Raw genomic sequence first — 17,059 nt, 5'->3', positions numbered from 1 at the left:
GATGTGTCATTGATACTAATATGGTTCATTGCATATGTCTTCCAATCATCTTTTACCTTAAACTGTGAAGTTCGTTCAGTGCCTAAATTCGGCGTCACTGTATCGATATATATTATTCTGATGATTCCGGTTGTGCGGTAGTCGAGCGGTGGTGGTGCGGTAGTCGAGCGGTAGTGGTCCGGTATTGATCGGTAACACTCTGGTCTACTATTCCAGAAGTCCCCGGTTCAATTCCTGGCCGGGGAACTGGGAATTTCAGAAATGCTTCAAATGTTTCCCACCCAACAAGAGATGTACTGGTATGAAATAAATACGGGATCTGTTTGCAAAGAGCTAGTGTATCTCACCCGGATTCCTTGTATCTCAATACTGTCTCGTCTGCTTGCTGTCTATTCAGCAAAAACAAAAGAACCCCATTGGAAATAAGTGCATGCACTTTCATGAGTTATTCTTGACTGCAATTTCAACATACAAAAGATACACGTCGTTACATATGCTGTTTCCAGTACATCTTTTAAAACTCTATATTATTTCATGTGCGATATTCCGCACGCACGTCTGTATCCGATCGACATAATTGCGGTAGATGTAAGCGTCCCAAGTCATCCGTTCACCTGAGTTGGGAAGATGATTAAGACCTTTGCATATTACATGAACATGTAAACTAATTAATTGATGCTTTTTTGTTTCACGATTTTAACTGTTAATAAGGAGTCTTATAATAGTTGCCGTATTTATGGGTCCGTAATTCTCAGCTATTCCTCTTAAATCTGGTTTAAACACGAGTGATTTGGTTACATTGCAAGTGGCATTCACATCGATTTTAAGCATCTGTATTGTATTTGTTTTACAAAACTATAGCTATTATGGATGAAAGAAATCCGTAAATATTAAATATCAGGAAACCGAGATTCTTACACAAACATTTGTATTTTATTTATTGATAAAAAGGTAGGTATTTGATGGTGAGTTAAAATAAAAATACACTAAATTTAATGTATGACAGAGTTGCGTAATAATTGTGGCGTTCAAGCAGTAATCGTGAGGTAATACGTTCGACAACTGCTTTAGAGCGTGTTGTTGATCGGAGCCATACAATTAAACGTTATTCCGCGTGTTCAAGTATGTCTCGAAATGCGTTCGCAATTCGATACACTTGAGCCAAAACAAATGTTGGTATCATATGTTTTTTTTCATTAAAGTCCCTTTATTCATCAGTTTAAACAAAGATTTTCATTGTACAACACCTGATATCTACAAAAACGAAACGCAGTGAGCTAATTACGCAACGATATATGTTTCATTGTTGAAGAGAGCCATTATTTCATAAATATTTATTTCAAATTAAACATAATACAGTGTTTTGTATTTATAATCAACGTTTCATAATAATTATTAAATGATTGCGCCCATTAATATTTAAAATAACTTATATATTAAACGTATAGTTACAAACTTGATCTGTGTCAAAAAATGACATTCAATGCAGGCATTGAAGAGGTTTTTTAACTGTTAAAAAAAAAAATGACACAAAAGACCTGTTTGTAAATACACGTGAGCTTAACAAACCTGACTATGTCAACCAAGTATTACATTATTTATTATTGTTGATTTAGTTTAATGTTTATCGATCGTGGCAGTGAGATATTGAACATAAGCACAGGGAATGTCAGCTGCACCAGCAGGAGATATACTGCATTGATGGAATGTCAGCTGCACCAGCAGGAGATATACTCATTCATATTTACATAAAGGTTCGGTATTTACTTAAGGCGCGACGTTTATACGCATATATCCGGTGTGCACAATTGTTATGTCAATCTACTTGAGAAAGAGTTTCTATAATAGAAACAATGCATCGAAAATTCCAGGTTGGCTACTTTTCACGTTAAATATTAATGATTATTGTCATGCTGAATTGTGTTTTGAATTTTTCAAAACGCTCACACTGTGTTTGTAAATGTTCTGTCACTATAAAGAACACATACCTTACTCAGTCGGGATAGTTTCTTTAACGACGGTGATGAACGATTTAATCGTAATGGCAAGACAAATCGAAATTATTTTGCTACTTATTGCTCAGTGTTCCTGTTCCACGTTTCAAAACAGATTCACAGTTCTAAATGGGGTCTTTTTAGGGACGGTAGACGACCAGATAAGGGACGTGTCGCTCCTTCAATGTGCTGTTTTCTGCCGACATCGGAAGCGTCAAAATAGATGTCAGACTGCCGGATACGACATATTAACTGGAACGTGTTATTTCAGCCTGGACTCCATTTACAACATGACACCGGCTCCAAACGATCAGCTGTATGTTATGGAAATGTTTGAACGTAGGTTGTGGTATTATGTGCACATTTTACGTTTTATCAAAAGCTTATGTATTTTCAAGCGTGTGTTTGCATTTAAGACTACTGTTTCTTATAATGTGACCTTTGCTGCAATAAACAACTATAACATTTGCTTAGCTCATCAATTAAGGGATTCTTTTTATTGAGATGTGTTAATATTTTCCATTTCTATAGCTTCTTTGAAAACGAAAATGTCTGAGATTCAGTGGGCAAAACTATATTTGCTTTCAACGAAGGGTACAACGCGTATATACCGTCTTTTGGTTTTGCATCAGACTAAGGAAAACACGAAAATCAACGCTTACTAGTTCATATTCCGATTTCCTAATAATCGAAACAAAAACATATGAAAACCAAATTGCCTTTTATATCGTACTTTGTTGAACTCTTCATACAACAGAACAGGAGACGTATTTATCTAATCAAATTTGTTTCAATTTAAATTTTACAAAAATCATTATTTGAAAACTGAAACGAAGTTGTTGGCTCCGTTTACAGTTCTTGGTTTGGTTAAAGAAACACGAGTGGCGCTGCGCTGTTGTCTTTATGAGATAATTCATGATTGATCTTTTTTCGTAGTTTTCTCCCTTGGATTACAATTGAATGCAAAACGAAAAGACGGTATACACTCGGACCTACCAAATACGTCTGATACTTACTGCTTCTTTTATAGTGCCGACAATAACTGTTCCACCAGCAACCACATCTACAACTGGTAAGCAAACATTTCCAGGAAGTTAATAGTGTACACAGTCAACATACATTGTGTCCGATTTGGTAGAATTATTAATTTTGGAGCAATCTATATATATAAATTATTTCCTAAGCTAAAAGGAAGACTACCCGAACTCAGAGCTGATTTATAATTATATTAATATATAATGCAGTTATCAAATGTGTACATAGGCTAAACCCAATATAACACGTTTGTATTCGATGCCCTCAGCGCGGCAATATTTCGTTCAAAGGTATTGTGTTTTGTATTGTATTACATTTTACCATTCCATAAAATATAAACATGGTTTTATTAATTATACGTGTGTCCTGTTCTGTCTTTCACTATTTTTAGTACTAATACAACGTTAACATTTTTAATGTAAGGTGACGTTAAAGTAAAACATAGGGGATACTTCATCAGCCGCCGCCGATTTATTTGCCTCTTTAAACGTCATGCGGGTCTAAGGGTTATAAAAATAGGAGTACGGGATTAAAGGGAATTTGTATTACAGCTCTCGACTCCGCACTCTCACTATAAGACTTAAACAAGTTTGTTTTTTTCTAAATTAGAACTGAATTAGCATGACATAGGGGAAAAGTACAATACGTGTAATAAGAGGCTATGTATAGCCATATCTATTTGACTGGATCGACATGAAATACCGGTGCATTGACAACATTTTGATGTCAAGATTATAATCATTGTCATTCGGAACAATAAACTAAATCTTCTTAAACAACTGAAAATATCCACGTCTTTCGGCGCGTCATTGCCTCCCCGAAAAAGCATGTATGAAGCAATACTGATGGATATTAGTTATTAGGGAAAACCTACAAGCAGTAAAGCTACAAATGCGTAACCTCCCCACGGCAGCAACACAGCAAATATTTAAGTATAAAAATATGTATTGACTACAGTTGCGACACCTTAAGGGTTTCGCGGGTTGGAATGAGTGGGCACCAAAATATGTGGGTACGAAACTTTTGGGTAAGACAAATGTGGGAGCGAACAATTTGGTTACAAAACAAATGTTGGACCGAAAATTCTGGTATTATCTTACGAAAATATGTGGGTACGAAAATTGTGGGTACGAAAAAATAATGCGAAAAACACAATTGGGTACGAAAACAATTTTAGTATGAAAAACATTTTTAGTAAGAAAAATATATAAGATGCGATTAAAGTAAGCCTGTCTTTACTACTAAATTAAGTTTTTTAATAACGTATTAAAGCTGAAATAGTGACATCAACTTATTCTTCAAAGCGGTTTCAGAAGCAATTGATATTTTAATTAACCGAAGTGTGTGCTAGGTTAAATTATATTTATTCTCGATTATTTTGTTGATTTGTTACTCACTTTTATGATGCTAATGCTGAGTTGCTCACGGCAAGCCTCACCGTGTAAGTCTTTATTCAAATTGTCGGACAAATTCAAGTACGCGATTACACCTTCATGATATTATGGCATGTCTATTTAAACAACCGTACACTGCACAACAGGGAGACATTTGTATTGATTATATTGCTTTGCATATTGAATCAATAACGCGTAACTGGGTTCCTTTGTTGCGCAACAGGATGTCGGCTAGCTAACGCGGTTTTTGACGTGAGGTCACAAACAATGGTTTTGTTCGCGCGTCATGTTTCGCAGAAAACATATGTTAATACAAAAAAGTGTTTAAAAGACTTAAAACATCATTTACTTAAATCTACCAGACATATGCAAAGAACGCCATCATTTGTTTTTTTTCTTTAGAAATCGTATATTTAACAGCATTGCTTTGCTGCACTATTCTATGTAGCAGTCTTAGTATTATTACAGAGGAAGGGCAGTGGGTCTCTGGGGTGATTACGTATTCGTCGCAGTATGGTACCGACGGGTAAGTACCGGCAGTTTGATTCATTAAGTCGAGACATTGTGTGCAAGCCGTAGAAAGTATTTGTATGAATTCTATGGCGACAGGGCATTTAAATGAAACTATCCCATTGGGACAAATTGTACCCTATATATGAACATATTGTAAACACATACAATCAGAATATGTTCTTTAAAATATTATTTCTAAATAATATTACCCGTCTCGAAAATAGCAGTTTTCGCAATTATGAATATGTAAGTGCGTGCTATTTGAAATATCATATTGTTGTGAAACAATATTTAAGCACACTATACGCTGCAAAATTTTGAGGTGTCATGTCCGACTTTGCGTTGTAACATTTACGAAAAACGAAACAAGCTAGTTTACAGGACTTAAATGGTACATTTAAAATGGATTGTTGATCATCCTCGGTAGAGCAAAACCCTTCATCTGTTTTCATAATCACCCATCCCAGAAACGTTTTTGTTACATGGACCTCGCTCAGGTGAAAGGGGCTTAATACATGTGTTCCAATGGTCTTTTCGGATTAGCCTTTGCAGTCCGCAATGGGTAATTGGGTAATGAAGTCTCTTTTAAAAACGAAATAGGTCTTTGCGGAAAGTGTCGACCCTGATTAGCAATTGAGGAATGCACAGGCCAATCTTGGACGACATTTTCACGCGTATTTTTTCCAAGAACGCGGCTCATCTAGTGTAATTCGTTTTTCAGGTGGAGTGCGCAGCAAATACTGGGTGTTCCAGATGTGTACCCTACATACGCGGATGACACTAGAGCATGGGCCCCACAAGTCATCGACGCCAACCAGTTCTTGGAGGTTGGGAAATTACACTGTTATTGAGCATTTGTATTGTACGCCTAAAGTTAGATTTATAAATCGCTTTTGAACCAAAGTGTTAACGTCATAGAATAATACCGTAATAGCTTGGAAGTGCGAGCTTTTTGTATTAATCATTGCTTTACAAGCACCGGTTTTTTTACATTGTATTTCTCCGTTAATAAAAAAACTGACTAGTTAAAACTATACTGTGTCCGTCTTTAAATGTTAAAGAAATGCATTATTCACTGCTTTGAAACTCATAATACACGTACCATCGTGAAATGTTGGTGTTCAGTTCCAGTTCGCCACTCCCGTCTACGTAACACAAGTCGACGTCTACGAGACTTTCAAAGCTGGCGGTGTCAAGGCTATTAATTGCCTTGATGTCTCAGGCACGTGGATAACGCTATGGTCGACGCCCCAAGTATCCGTTATTGAGTCTGCGAGGATATTTAGTCCATTGTTTACGGTAAAAGAACGAACGGATAATTAAGGTTTAGTATGTTCAAACTTCTTAACCTGTTTAAACCCGCAATTATTTGCAAGGACAATTCGAAGGCCCTTGGCCTTAGAGATAACCATGCTACTATGCTCTGTCATACTGTTTGTATTGTATTGTATATTACATACAAGTAATTCATAATTTGCATTAAATAAAATACTAGCTTCCACTAGTTTCTCTTCAAGTAGTGGAACCTGAGTTTCATTGTTTCGTTATATTTCGTAAAAGTCGTGTAGAAAATTTGGAGACTTCATTACTTATAATTGAAGTATCGGAAGGAACGCATTAACGTTTATCACAACTAACACAAGAACAGTACGAACATTTAAAGCGTGGTATTGACATAAATAGGCCTCAATAGTACGTGACGTCCTTGGGAGGTCGCTACGTGGAGGACATGCGCGTGTAACGGACGCTGGTTTCATTATACTACATAATCGAGTCATCAAGGCTGTACTCTCCAGACAAATCATATTTTACTTGAAGGGGCGTTTTACACTTAGACTGTTGTTCTGGTTTAATCTTTTAGAGCTATTGATGGGTCTGCACTTCTTAATCACTGAAATATTATTAAGTAAGATACTATACTTATAGTACGACATTACACTGAAAATGTTACTCTCCACTTCTAAACGGCCGTAAAAAAGAAGGTGCAAAAACAGTTGAATTCGATTTGTGCCAACTTCTTTCTTCGTGTGTGTTTTTTGTGTACAAGACATGCCTTTTTATTTTTCTTTAATCGAGCGATTCAGCTTAGAATGTCCTTTAAGTAAAGTTATGGTTATTGGGATATCTTTGTACAAATTGTTGCATTTTGTTCGCCTAAATGTGTTGCTTTTACATTAAATTATATGGGGCAAACATTTAGTGTAATGTTACTTGTACGCATAAAGCGACTATACAGTTAGAACAATGAATTCAGTCGCCATGGGCAAGAATATTTATCTCACTGCGCTCTTTCTATGTTATCGATTACGTCAGTGCGTTCCGCACGCTGTGAAACCTTACAGCATTACCGTGCTACATATCTGTCGGGTCGCAAAACGTGTTCGCAAGTGATTGCCGCGTACTTTGTGGACGTGGCGGATGTAGTGAGAAAACGCAGCCCTGACGTGAAAGAAGTATCACCGCACTATTTTATGAATTCAAGTCGACTCGTACAAATATACGTGTAGTGTATCTGATTGTCTCAAAATAATTGTTGCAGTGCTTTCTAAAATTGATTTGAAGTAAATTAACATAAAATTCCTTCTCCACCGGTTAACATTGAAAGTGGTTCTATTTTCAGTCTACAATTCCTTGTTTCTCGAACCAAATTCGGTTGGATATCGACTGCACCGTAGCAGTTAGCTGGGTGGAGATAGACTCTGTGAGGCTGCACGGCTCCCAGGGTGAGTTCGAGAATTGTCATTTGACAAATAACTGAAATATATATGCTTTAGTACACGCTTTATGTAATGCTGTATTTTAATGACATGTATGATTGCAATGTACTTTCAGATAAAATGCGAGTGAAATAATTTTTATGTTCTGAGCTGAAACTATGCAAATCTGTCCCTTAAATAATTTAAAATTCATCTCTGACATATCCCGGCCAGCAACAACGTAAAAACACAAAAAGCAATACACAACCGACATGCACAACTATATAAAATACAATTTTCACTATTTAATTAATGCTATGTTCAGACGTACGTCCTAGCTCCGGCGTTTGTTATCGATTATATCACATATCACATATAATACTATTTTGCTCCTCCACTAATTTTTTTTCGAAACCCGGCTTTCCGTACTTTTATTTTCATGCATCGGATTGCGCAATATAATTACCGACACGCTTACCTCAATGCTTAAAACAATACAGTTACAACCATAACACTGCGGGGAATCACGTGATCACAAAAGTACATCGTACGCACAAAATGGCAGAAAAATGTCTCGCTTAATGACGAAAATCAAGGTATTCTCATATTTTGAAAACATGCTTAGAATATTTCGTACACGGTTTTCCAATTCCCGCTTACTACGCGTATCCGCACAAGAAAGAGTTGTATAATTTATGCAAGAGGTTTGAGTTCTCCAATTATGTTTATTCACAAATGGAAACATTATATTAATATCGTGTTAAATGAAATAGTTTCGAATGGTGTTTTATAGAAAAGAATAAAACAACAATGATCGTATTGTACGTGTCGCGGAGGAGATTGTTTATGAATAATTAAAATAGTCCACTTTCTGCTGCGTCTGCGTAACGTAGTATTTTCGCTCATCTCATTCATAAATCTTAGGCTGGCGATAAAAAAGGGGAGTCCGGGTGAGAATAACGCACTAGTATAAGAATACGCTTGTTTATATTCACAGGTCTCAATACATAATACGTTTACCACGAGGTCAACAATTATCACAGGGATACGATAGACAACATAAAAAATCTTTCATTATCGCTGAAACTGAATAAATAAACATTTTAATATAACAAGAAAATTCTCTTAAAAATGTAGAATTTGGAATTTTGTTTTCTAAATAACTTAATTCAAAACAAAAGTTTAATTATAGTGTTTTTTACTTGTTAGTCGCATATTAACCGCATTATGTGTGTTATAAAAGGCAAACCATACATTAGTAAAATTCAATCTGCCTTCGCACATAGAAGGAATGGGTCAAATCGGTGCTGCGTTTCCTTTGCTTACTTCAGTTAGAGGTCAATTCTTTACGTACTTACAATCACAAGGCCCCGGCTTCAAAGGAATTGCAATGCGTTCTTACATAATAAAAGTCGTAGTCGCATGGCATTTGCGTTTAGCGTCCTATTTCGTCACGTGGTTCTTTTTCGCGGGTGTTTTCGCATTCATGATATGAGGCTATTAATACATGCGCCTGTCGATAAACAAAGGAAAGTCCACAGGCGATAACAACGCAATAGGTTACGGTCTCACATACAACTCAATGACGTAGTGCAGGTCGTAAATTGAGGCTATTAATAGATTCGGGAAAAAGTTGACGCTTATTTATATTCTCAATTTATAAAACGTTGAACGTAAGTTCAATAACTTCAGCGATACGATAGACAAAAACAAAAGAATGTTTCATAATCGCTAAACCCGAATATAACAAACAATTTATAATAATAATACGAATGACCTGTTTCTTAACCTTGTTCATGCTACTACAGCGGGTATTTCTGGAAGACGTTCTTTGGTTCTCAACAGATAGCGGCGATCTTTTGTATTTACGGGTGCTAGCAACACAGTGGTAGAAGGTTAGTAGGTTTAGCTTGTTTATATTCACAGTTCTCAATACATAGACAGTTTGATATGAGTTCATCAATTACTACAGGCATACTATAGGCAACCTCGAAAATGCTTTATAATCGCTAAAACCGAAAACAACTAAATATATTATATTTAATATATTTATAACAATAAATATCTTTTAAAAATGTAGTCGGCGTATACGCTGACTTTGAAATAAAGTAAGCAATTTACTTTTCTAAATAAATAAATACAATTAAACAAAAGTTAAACTATTGTGTTGTGTTTTTCACTTGTAAGCTGCATATTCACCGCATGAAATGTGTGTTAGCATTGTCAAACCACACATTAGCGTGAGTAGATAAAACATATACTTCGGGAGAGCACTTCATATGTGTCCTCATATGCCTTGTTATTAGTATCTTTCTTCACTATCGAAATATATCGTATGTTTATATTTGATTTAAACGCAGTTTTCTTTCGACACATTTAAATCATACGACAATAGCGCCGTCATGCAAAAATGGGTCTTATGCGTTTCGGCAAGCGTTTGTTAAGCCCAACTTGTGCTTTTGCGCAGTCAGGCCATAGGCGATGCTGTTCGCTTTAAAATCACTCAACATGTTATGTTTTTCCTTACCAGAAGGAGAGATAGCTAAGTGGGCTATTTACATGATGGGCGCATATGTAATAAGACCCATTTTCGCATGACGAGGGTCAATACAAATCTCATTGCGAATTGAAAATGCCACATTTAAGAACGATGCTTTTTTGTACAAAACTGAATTCAAAATAGCAAACTAGTTAATAATGGCAGCCTATCCACACACTAAGGAATGATTTCCAGACGTGCTGACCAAGTACGGCAAACATTGTGGTATGATAATTAAACGATTTTCTTTTATCGGGAAACTTTACTATTTCGCTAATGATTGTTTTCTCATCTTGGAGGCGAAAGTAAAATTCTGCGAGATGGATTGTAACGCGTAATTGTAAAAGGGCCACAATTTGTGTCGTTTGAGCATACAGAGAGTAGTCCGGAATTCCTTACACTGAACAGTGCTACATCCTTTGAATTGAGCACATACGCAGTGATGTAGCAAACATTCAGAGGTTGTATCTAGAATCAGCTTATTAAATATTCGAAAATATTCATGCGTGTCTGTTGGCGTTATGTAAAAGTAACTAAGATGAAAACTGAGTAAAACAGCTACGTTTAAATGCGCATTAGTGCTCTATACCTATGTTTATGTCAGCGTTGTTGACACCGTGTGAACTGCTCGGGTAACAAGTAAAGCATAAACAGCAATGTTTATATACTTTTATTACTCCATATACAAGATACGAAGATTATTGTACATTTTGAATTTGTATATGGTGTCAAAAAATCAAATGTTTTGTTCACGGAACTTTCATTATGAATTTTGGTGAGATATTCATTTGATATTAGAAAAAATATTCCTTTAATGTGATGGTGACTGCAAAATTACCATTTTCATCATACTTTCTATGCTTTTAGAACGTCCAAAAAGCATGTTGTTTTTATTTTGTCTTAGTTATTTCTATGAAATAATAAGGATGATAAAAAGTGCACACAAAACTCGACCTGTGCGCTATGACACACACTTTATAAAGTTACATGGCGTGTGTTCATTTCAAACTTGCGATTGATTTTGAAAAATGAATTGCGTGTTAAATTATGCAATAGCAAAATCTTCAGTGCCTTCAGCGCTCTGATAACTTTATATATGAGATGTAAATATACAACTATTTCATATCTTAGACACATTAGTACAAACTATTTTATAAATATGTATCTCGTTAAATTGTCTGCTTGTGTTGTAGTATTCTCATATATTTGAGATTCACACGATATCGAGTCCACTTAACTCTTCGCTTTTCGTTTTGACTGATCCATTGTTAATGTTCAGAAGATAATCTGATTCAGTAGCGTCATGAGTGCCACGGCATATTTTTTCACAAGATGGCTGCTGCTCAAAAAGAGCTCTTGCAGAAATGCTTGTCTTTGCTCGCTTTTTGGGTGGATATACTGTATACACTGGTGAACGAAATGGTGACTTAATTGGCGTTAGCACAGGAGTAATTTGTTGCAGACAAACTCCAGTGTGACCTGCAGTTGACGAAATGCATTTTGGTGTAACTAATCGTATTGTTTGCGATGTTTTCAAGCGCTTTCTCTTCAAACGATGAAACGATCGACTTGACTTTTTGCGCAGTCTGAAATAATAAACAGCTATATATAACAGACATCTAATTATATCAACTTATTTGATGACATCAATATTTATCTTCACAAAAATAATTATATATCGATTACCACACACATGTAATTCAAACTAAGATTTACATTTAATATGACATACTACATATATCATTGAAGCTTGACAAAAACCACCGCAATCACAGAGCTGCCACTGTTTCGAGCCGAGCATAATAGTTTTAATATACACTCAGATGTGGCAAGTATTTAAAAAGAAATGTTAAGTTCAGTTTAGTTTTACTGCAAACTACATGTGGTATTTTCCAATATAAATATATGAAAAGCCAAGGTTCTTTCGTCCATATGACATAACTCGTATTACATTATTGTCATGCCTTTATATATATATAAATTACAACCTTTTTCGAGCGTGACTTGTATTTAATTTCATATATTTAATTTAATAACATTAAACACTATGTAAAAATGTAAACTAACACAGGATTTTGTGTTTTCTGATCATAGAATATTACGTCATTTAGACGAAAAATCGCTTGGCTGATCATATATGTTATTACAGTTTTATTGTGATAAACATCGCATTTAAAGTAAAAACAGAAGCAGTTCAGATAATGTACTCACAACCTTTCAGTCGATGTACGCAAACACAAATAGTTCAGACGACGTACTATTTTCCAAATTCCTCGCCACAGATCTAAAAAGTCTTAAACAACGTGCAAAACCGTGTACGAAACATTCTTAGTAAGTAATCAAGCAAACAATGTTGTATTTATTTCGTTGTTTGTCGTCTTGAATAGCAAACACGTCAAAATAAAGTATATTCAGACGATGTACAATTTTCATTGTTTATTGTTCCTGAATGTTTGAGAAAACTACAGAAATCTAAGACAAACGACAATTACCAGAGTACATAAGGCGACTGAGCGGGTACTCTGCGCATAGTTATCATTTATTTTGATATTATAAAATATGAGAATACCTTGATTTTCGTCATTAGGCGAGAGCTTTTTTCCGCCATTTTGTGCGTACGATGTACTTTTGTGATCACGTGATTACCCGCAGTGGATATGAACTTCCAATTAATGTTCTTCCTTCCTTTCTCAAAATGTATTTAAAACCACACTATTGTTTAATAACAGGTGTATCGAATGTTCACCATTCTGACCCAAAACACGATTTAGGAAACCATAATTATGTCGCAGCAAGTTATTTTATTCCTATGAGAGTTGAAATTATGCATAAAAAACACATACCAGTAATCCAAAATACTATTGGATTTGTTCGATGCTTTAAAAACTATTTTACTGTTAAATAAATTAACACGTTCGACATGTCCTCATCAAAATCCAGAGTTTAAATGAAATTACGTTACACGAGATACGAATTTTATACTATATGAGAGCGAAGGAGTCATAAAAAAAACTTAAGTATTAGTATCAACGACACGCTTACCTCAATTTTAACTTCAATCCAATGCTTAAAACAAAAAAGTAACAACCATATGAACTTCCATTTTCTGTTTTTACTTCCATTTCTCACAATTTATTTAAAAACACACTATTTGTTTTAATAATATTTGTATCGAATGCTAACCAGTCTGACCCAAAACACGATTTACAAAACCGTAATCCTGTCGCAGCGAGTTGTTTTATTCATATTGAAGTTTAAATTATGTATTACAAACACACAATCCAAACTATTTTTGGGTGCTTTTGATGCTTTAAAAATATTGTACTGCACGTCCCACTTGTCGTCATTAAAATCCAGAGTTTAAATGAAAATACGTCACCTGAGATACGTATTACATACCATTCGCTCTCGTATGGTATGAACTGACTGAGGGTGTACAAACCGTGCACCATCACTAACTAACAGAGTAACTAAATACATAATATAAACAATAATCCTTATAAAATACGAATTTGGAATAAGCATCAGAGTAAACTCGATCTGAATACTTAACACTGACAATTAAACAAAACTATAGTTGCCTTCAACGAAGGGTACAACGGGACCAAACAATCCGTTTCAAGTTGTTATAACATATTTTGCCTGATGAAGATCGAAACGAAATATTAAAATGGAAATACATTTTATCTTTTGTTTTATAATATTACAAAACGAACAACAATATGAACAAGTCTCTTTTGTTGTTTTGGTTATTCGAAAATCGGAATATGAAATAATATTCGTTGATTTTATTGTTTATTTGTGTCGAATGCAAAACCAAAAAAGACGGTGTATACAGGGTCACACCAAATACAACTGAAACGTACTGCCTCTATTACAGTGCCGACAACAACTAGTCCACCAGCAACCACGTCTACAATTTGTAAGCAATCATTTTCAAGAAGTCTATCGTGCATACAGTCAACATACATTGTGTCCGCTTCTTTAGAATTATTATTTCCGGAGTAATATTTATTATTTCCTTTATTTCCTAAGTTGAAAGGAAGACTACCCGAAAGCAAAGCTGATTTATAATTATATTTATATGTAATGCAGTTATCAAATGTGTACATGGGCTGATAGCAATTGACGATTGTATTAAATTTCCTCAGCGCGGCTATATTTCGTTCAAAAGTAGTGTGTTTAATAATGTGCGGTATCGCAATGAATAGGCGATTGACCGCTTGTATTCAAAGCAATAATATATCATATCTGTCATGGTAATGTAAACAAATTACATTTTTCCTATGTTTTGTTGAGTGTCATTCGGTTGCAGTACTAAACCTGATGCTGTTTCGATTTTTGTATTTAACAGAGGAGACCACGATGATGTGGACATCGGGATACACTCCTTCCTTAAATTAAACTGTATTGCCGGCAAGGTGGTCCTGTATTCATGCAGCCTTTGCCGGCCAGGACCGATCATTTCCAGCCCAAACAAGAAACATGAACATTAAAGACAAAAATGATATGTTTTAAACAAAATTTGAAAATTATTATAGCCAATAAACTATTTGATATCAATATTCATAAATGTCGCTGACAAATATCTAAACTTAATTCTTCTTAATCAAATAAAGTAAATCGTCACGTATGGTTTCCTATCCCGAACATCCCGGATATTCGGGATAAGAAACAATACGTGACGGTTTACGCTATTTAAATTACATTAATTCGTATTATCTGTCAAAATGTTGCATATGAAAAAAGCCTTATTTAATTAAATGTAATTGGTAAATATAATTTAAATACAAATGCACTCGTGCTAAAGTGATTAAGTATGTAGACTCATGAATATGTGATATTTATAAAATTATATTATCTAAATACAATGACGATTATGATTAGTCTGTTTATATGTGTTCTTACTTTTAAATACGTTTGTAGTTAACCTATAATTGATACAATGTATGATGTCAACACACATCTTGTGTTTTAATGAGCATTCCTTGGATGATGACTATTATTTATTTAATTATCATGTCAACAAATTATATAATTTCATTCTGGCACAGCTGTTTTCAATTTAAGCGCCATTGCATGTAAAGGTCATTTATTATAACACATTATTTTAGAATTAGAACAATCCCTAAACAATTTGTGTTGTTTTTAATGAAATACATCGAAAACAAATGCAAATTACAACTATTTGACGTATTTTGATAAATTTGGCAACAATATCACCGTTTTGTCGTTAACATATTATCAAATAAGCCAATTTATGCAATTATTTAGAAAAGTTTGATTAATTAAATGCACCAACACATGGGTTGTTGTGTATATTAGGAAATTCAGATACAATGCAAACATGAAGTGTGTTGATTATTATTAAATCAATCCGCAAAAGGCTCAAAATGTGTATCAAATGAAACAAATGCGAATTCAACGTTATGTTCCTATGTGTTTATTGGTTTTTGTTGTAAAATTTCAAAATATAAAACTTTACTGTTTGTGTCGTTTTGTTCAGTGGTGTATAGTTCCCATTTTAAAAAGCCAATTATTCACTTGCAACACATTCAATACAGAGTGGTTTTTAGCAAGCTTTATATGGAAAAAAGTGTATAAATGTTCATTTGTCATATATTCAAATAAACATGGTTAAATTAAGATATTTAGAATCAATTGAACAACCAAATGGTGTATACTTATAAAAGAAGAAAAGCAAAATTGAAGTCGAATTACATACAGACCAAGTAAGAAAAGCAGTATATTTTAAAAAGGGATTTTCCACAGAATCCCTTTTAAAATGGCCTTTTTCAAGGATATTTCCTACAAATAAACCCTTTTTTTTGTAACTTTTTATAACAAAGTATACAAATGTTTTGCTGGCAGTACAACCCTACAACAGAAAATGTTACGCTGGCGGTACAAACTCCCAATGGTTCATTATAACATCAACAAATAATTAACTTAAATGTTATGCTGGAGGTACAAACTCCCAAAGGTTCATCACATTCATTCCACTTTAAAATTAAACAAAAAATTGTACGCTGGCGGTACAAACTCTCTAACTTTTTATGCTAGCGGTACAAACTCCCAAAGGTTCATTCTATACACTGGCGGTACAACCATCCCAAATGCTTTAAAAAAACGTTATGCTGGTGGTACAAACTCAGGTTCATAATCCTTCAACAGAAAAATTAACTGAAAATGTTACGCTGGCGGTACAAACTCTCAGAGTATCATAATCACAATTGAATACACCTGCGGTACAAACTCTCAGAATCAATGACAGATAATTCTTGAAAATGTTACGCCCGCCGTTCAAACTATACAATGACAAAATGTTACGCCGGCGGTACAAACTATGCATAATCACAGACATATATTTCTTAATGTTACGCCGGCGGTACAAACTCCCTAAGGTTCATAATCACACAGACAGATAATTCTAAATGTTACGCCGGCGGTACAAATTCCATTAGGTTCATAATCACACAGACAGATAATTCTTTGAAAATGTTACGCCAGCGGTACAAACTCCCTAAGGTTCATAATCAAACAGACAGATAATTCTTTGAAAATGTTACGCCGGCGGTACAAACTCCCTAAGGTTCATTATCACACAGACATATATTTGAAAATGTTACTCTACAATGACAAAATGTTACGCCGGCGGTACAAACTATGCATTATCACAGACAGATATTTCTTTGAAAATGTTACGCTGGCGGTACAAACTCCCTAAGGTTCATAATCACACAGACAGATACTTCTTTGAAAATGTTACGCCGGCGGTACAAACTCCCTAAAGTTCATAATAACATAGACAGATAAATTCTTTGAAAATGTTACGCCAGCGGTACACACTTCCAGATATGCATAATCACACAGAAAAAATCACACTGA

At 34.7% G+C, this 17,059-nt stretch overlaps 1 protein-coding gene across 1 annotated transcript; it reads left to right on the top strand.

Moving 5' to 3' along the window:
- The first annotated feature begins 2,032 nt into the window (after positions 1 to 2,032).
- LOC127839282 (uncharacterized) lies at positions 2,033 to 15,500 on the top strand. Its single transcript, XM_052367559.1, has 8 exons — positions 2,033 to 2,333; positions 3,025 to 3,066; positions 4,892 to 4,949; positions 5,658 to 5,763; positions 6,062 to 6,235; positions 7,557 to 7,659; positions 14,052 to 14,093; positions 14,526 to 15,500. Coding segments are annotated over exons 1-8 (819 nt in total). The 5' UTR covers positions 2,033 to 2,041; the 3' UTR covers positions 14,528 to 15,500.
- Positions 15,501 to 17,059: the final 1,559 nt, after the last annotated feature.

This window comes from Dreissena polymorpha, chromosome 7 (genome assembly GCF_020536995.1).
Source record: "Dreissena polymorpha isolate Duluth1 chromosome 7, UMN_Dpol_1.0, whole genome shotgun sequence".
Classification (NCBI taxonomy): Eukaryota; Metazoa; Mollusca; class Bivalvia; order Myida; family Dreissenidae; genus Dreissena; species Dreissena polymorpha.
Note: the sequence above shows the minus strand (reverse complement) of the source record. Positions and strands in the feature narration are given on the sequence as shown.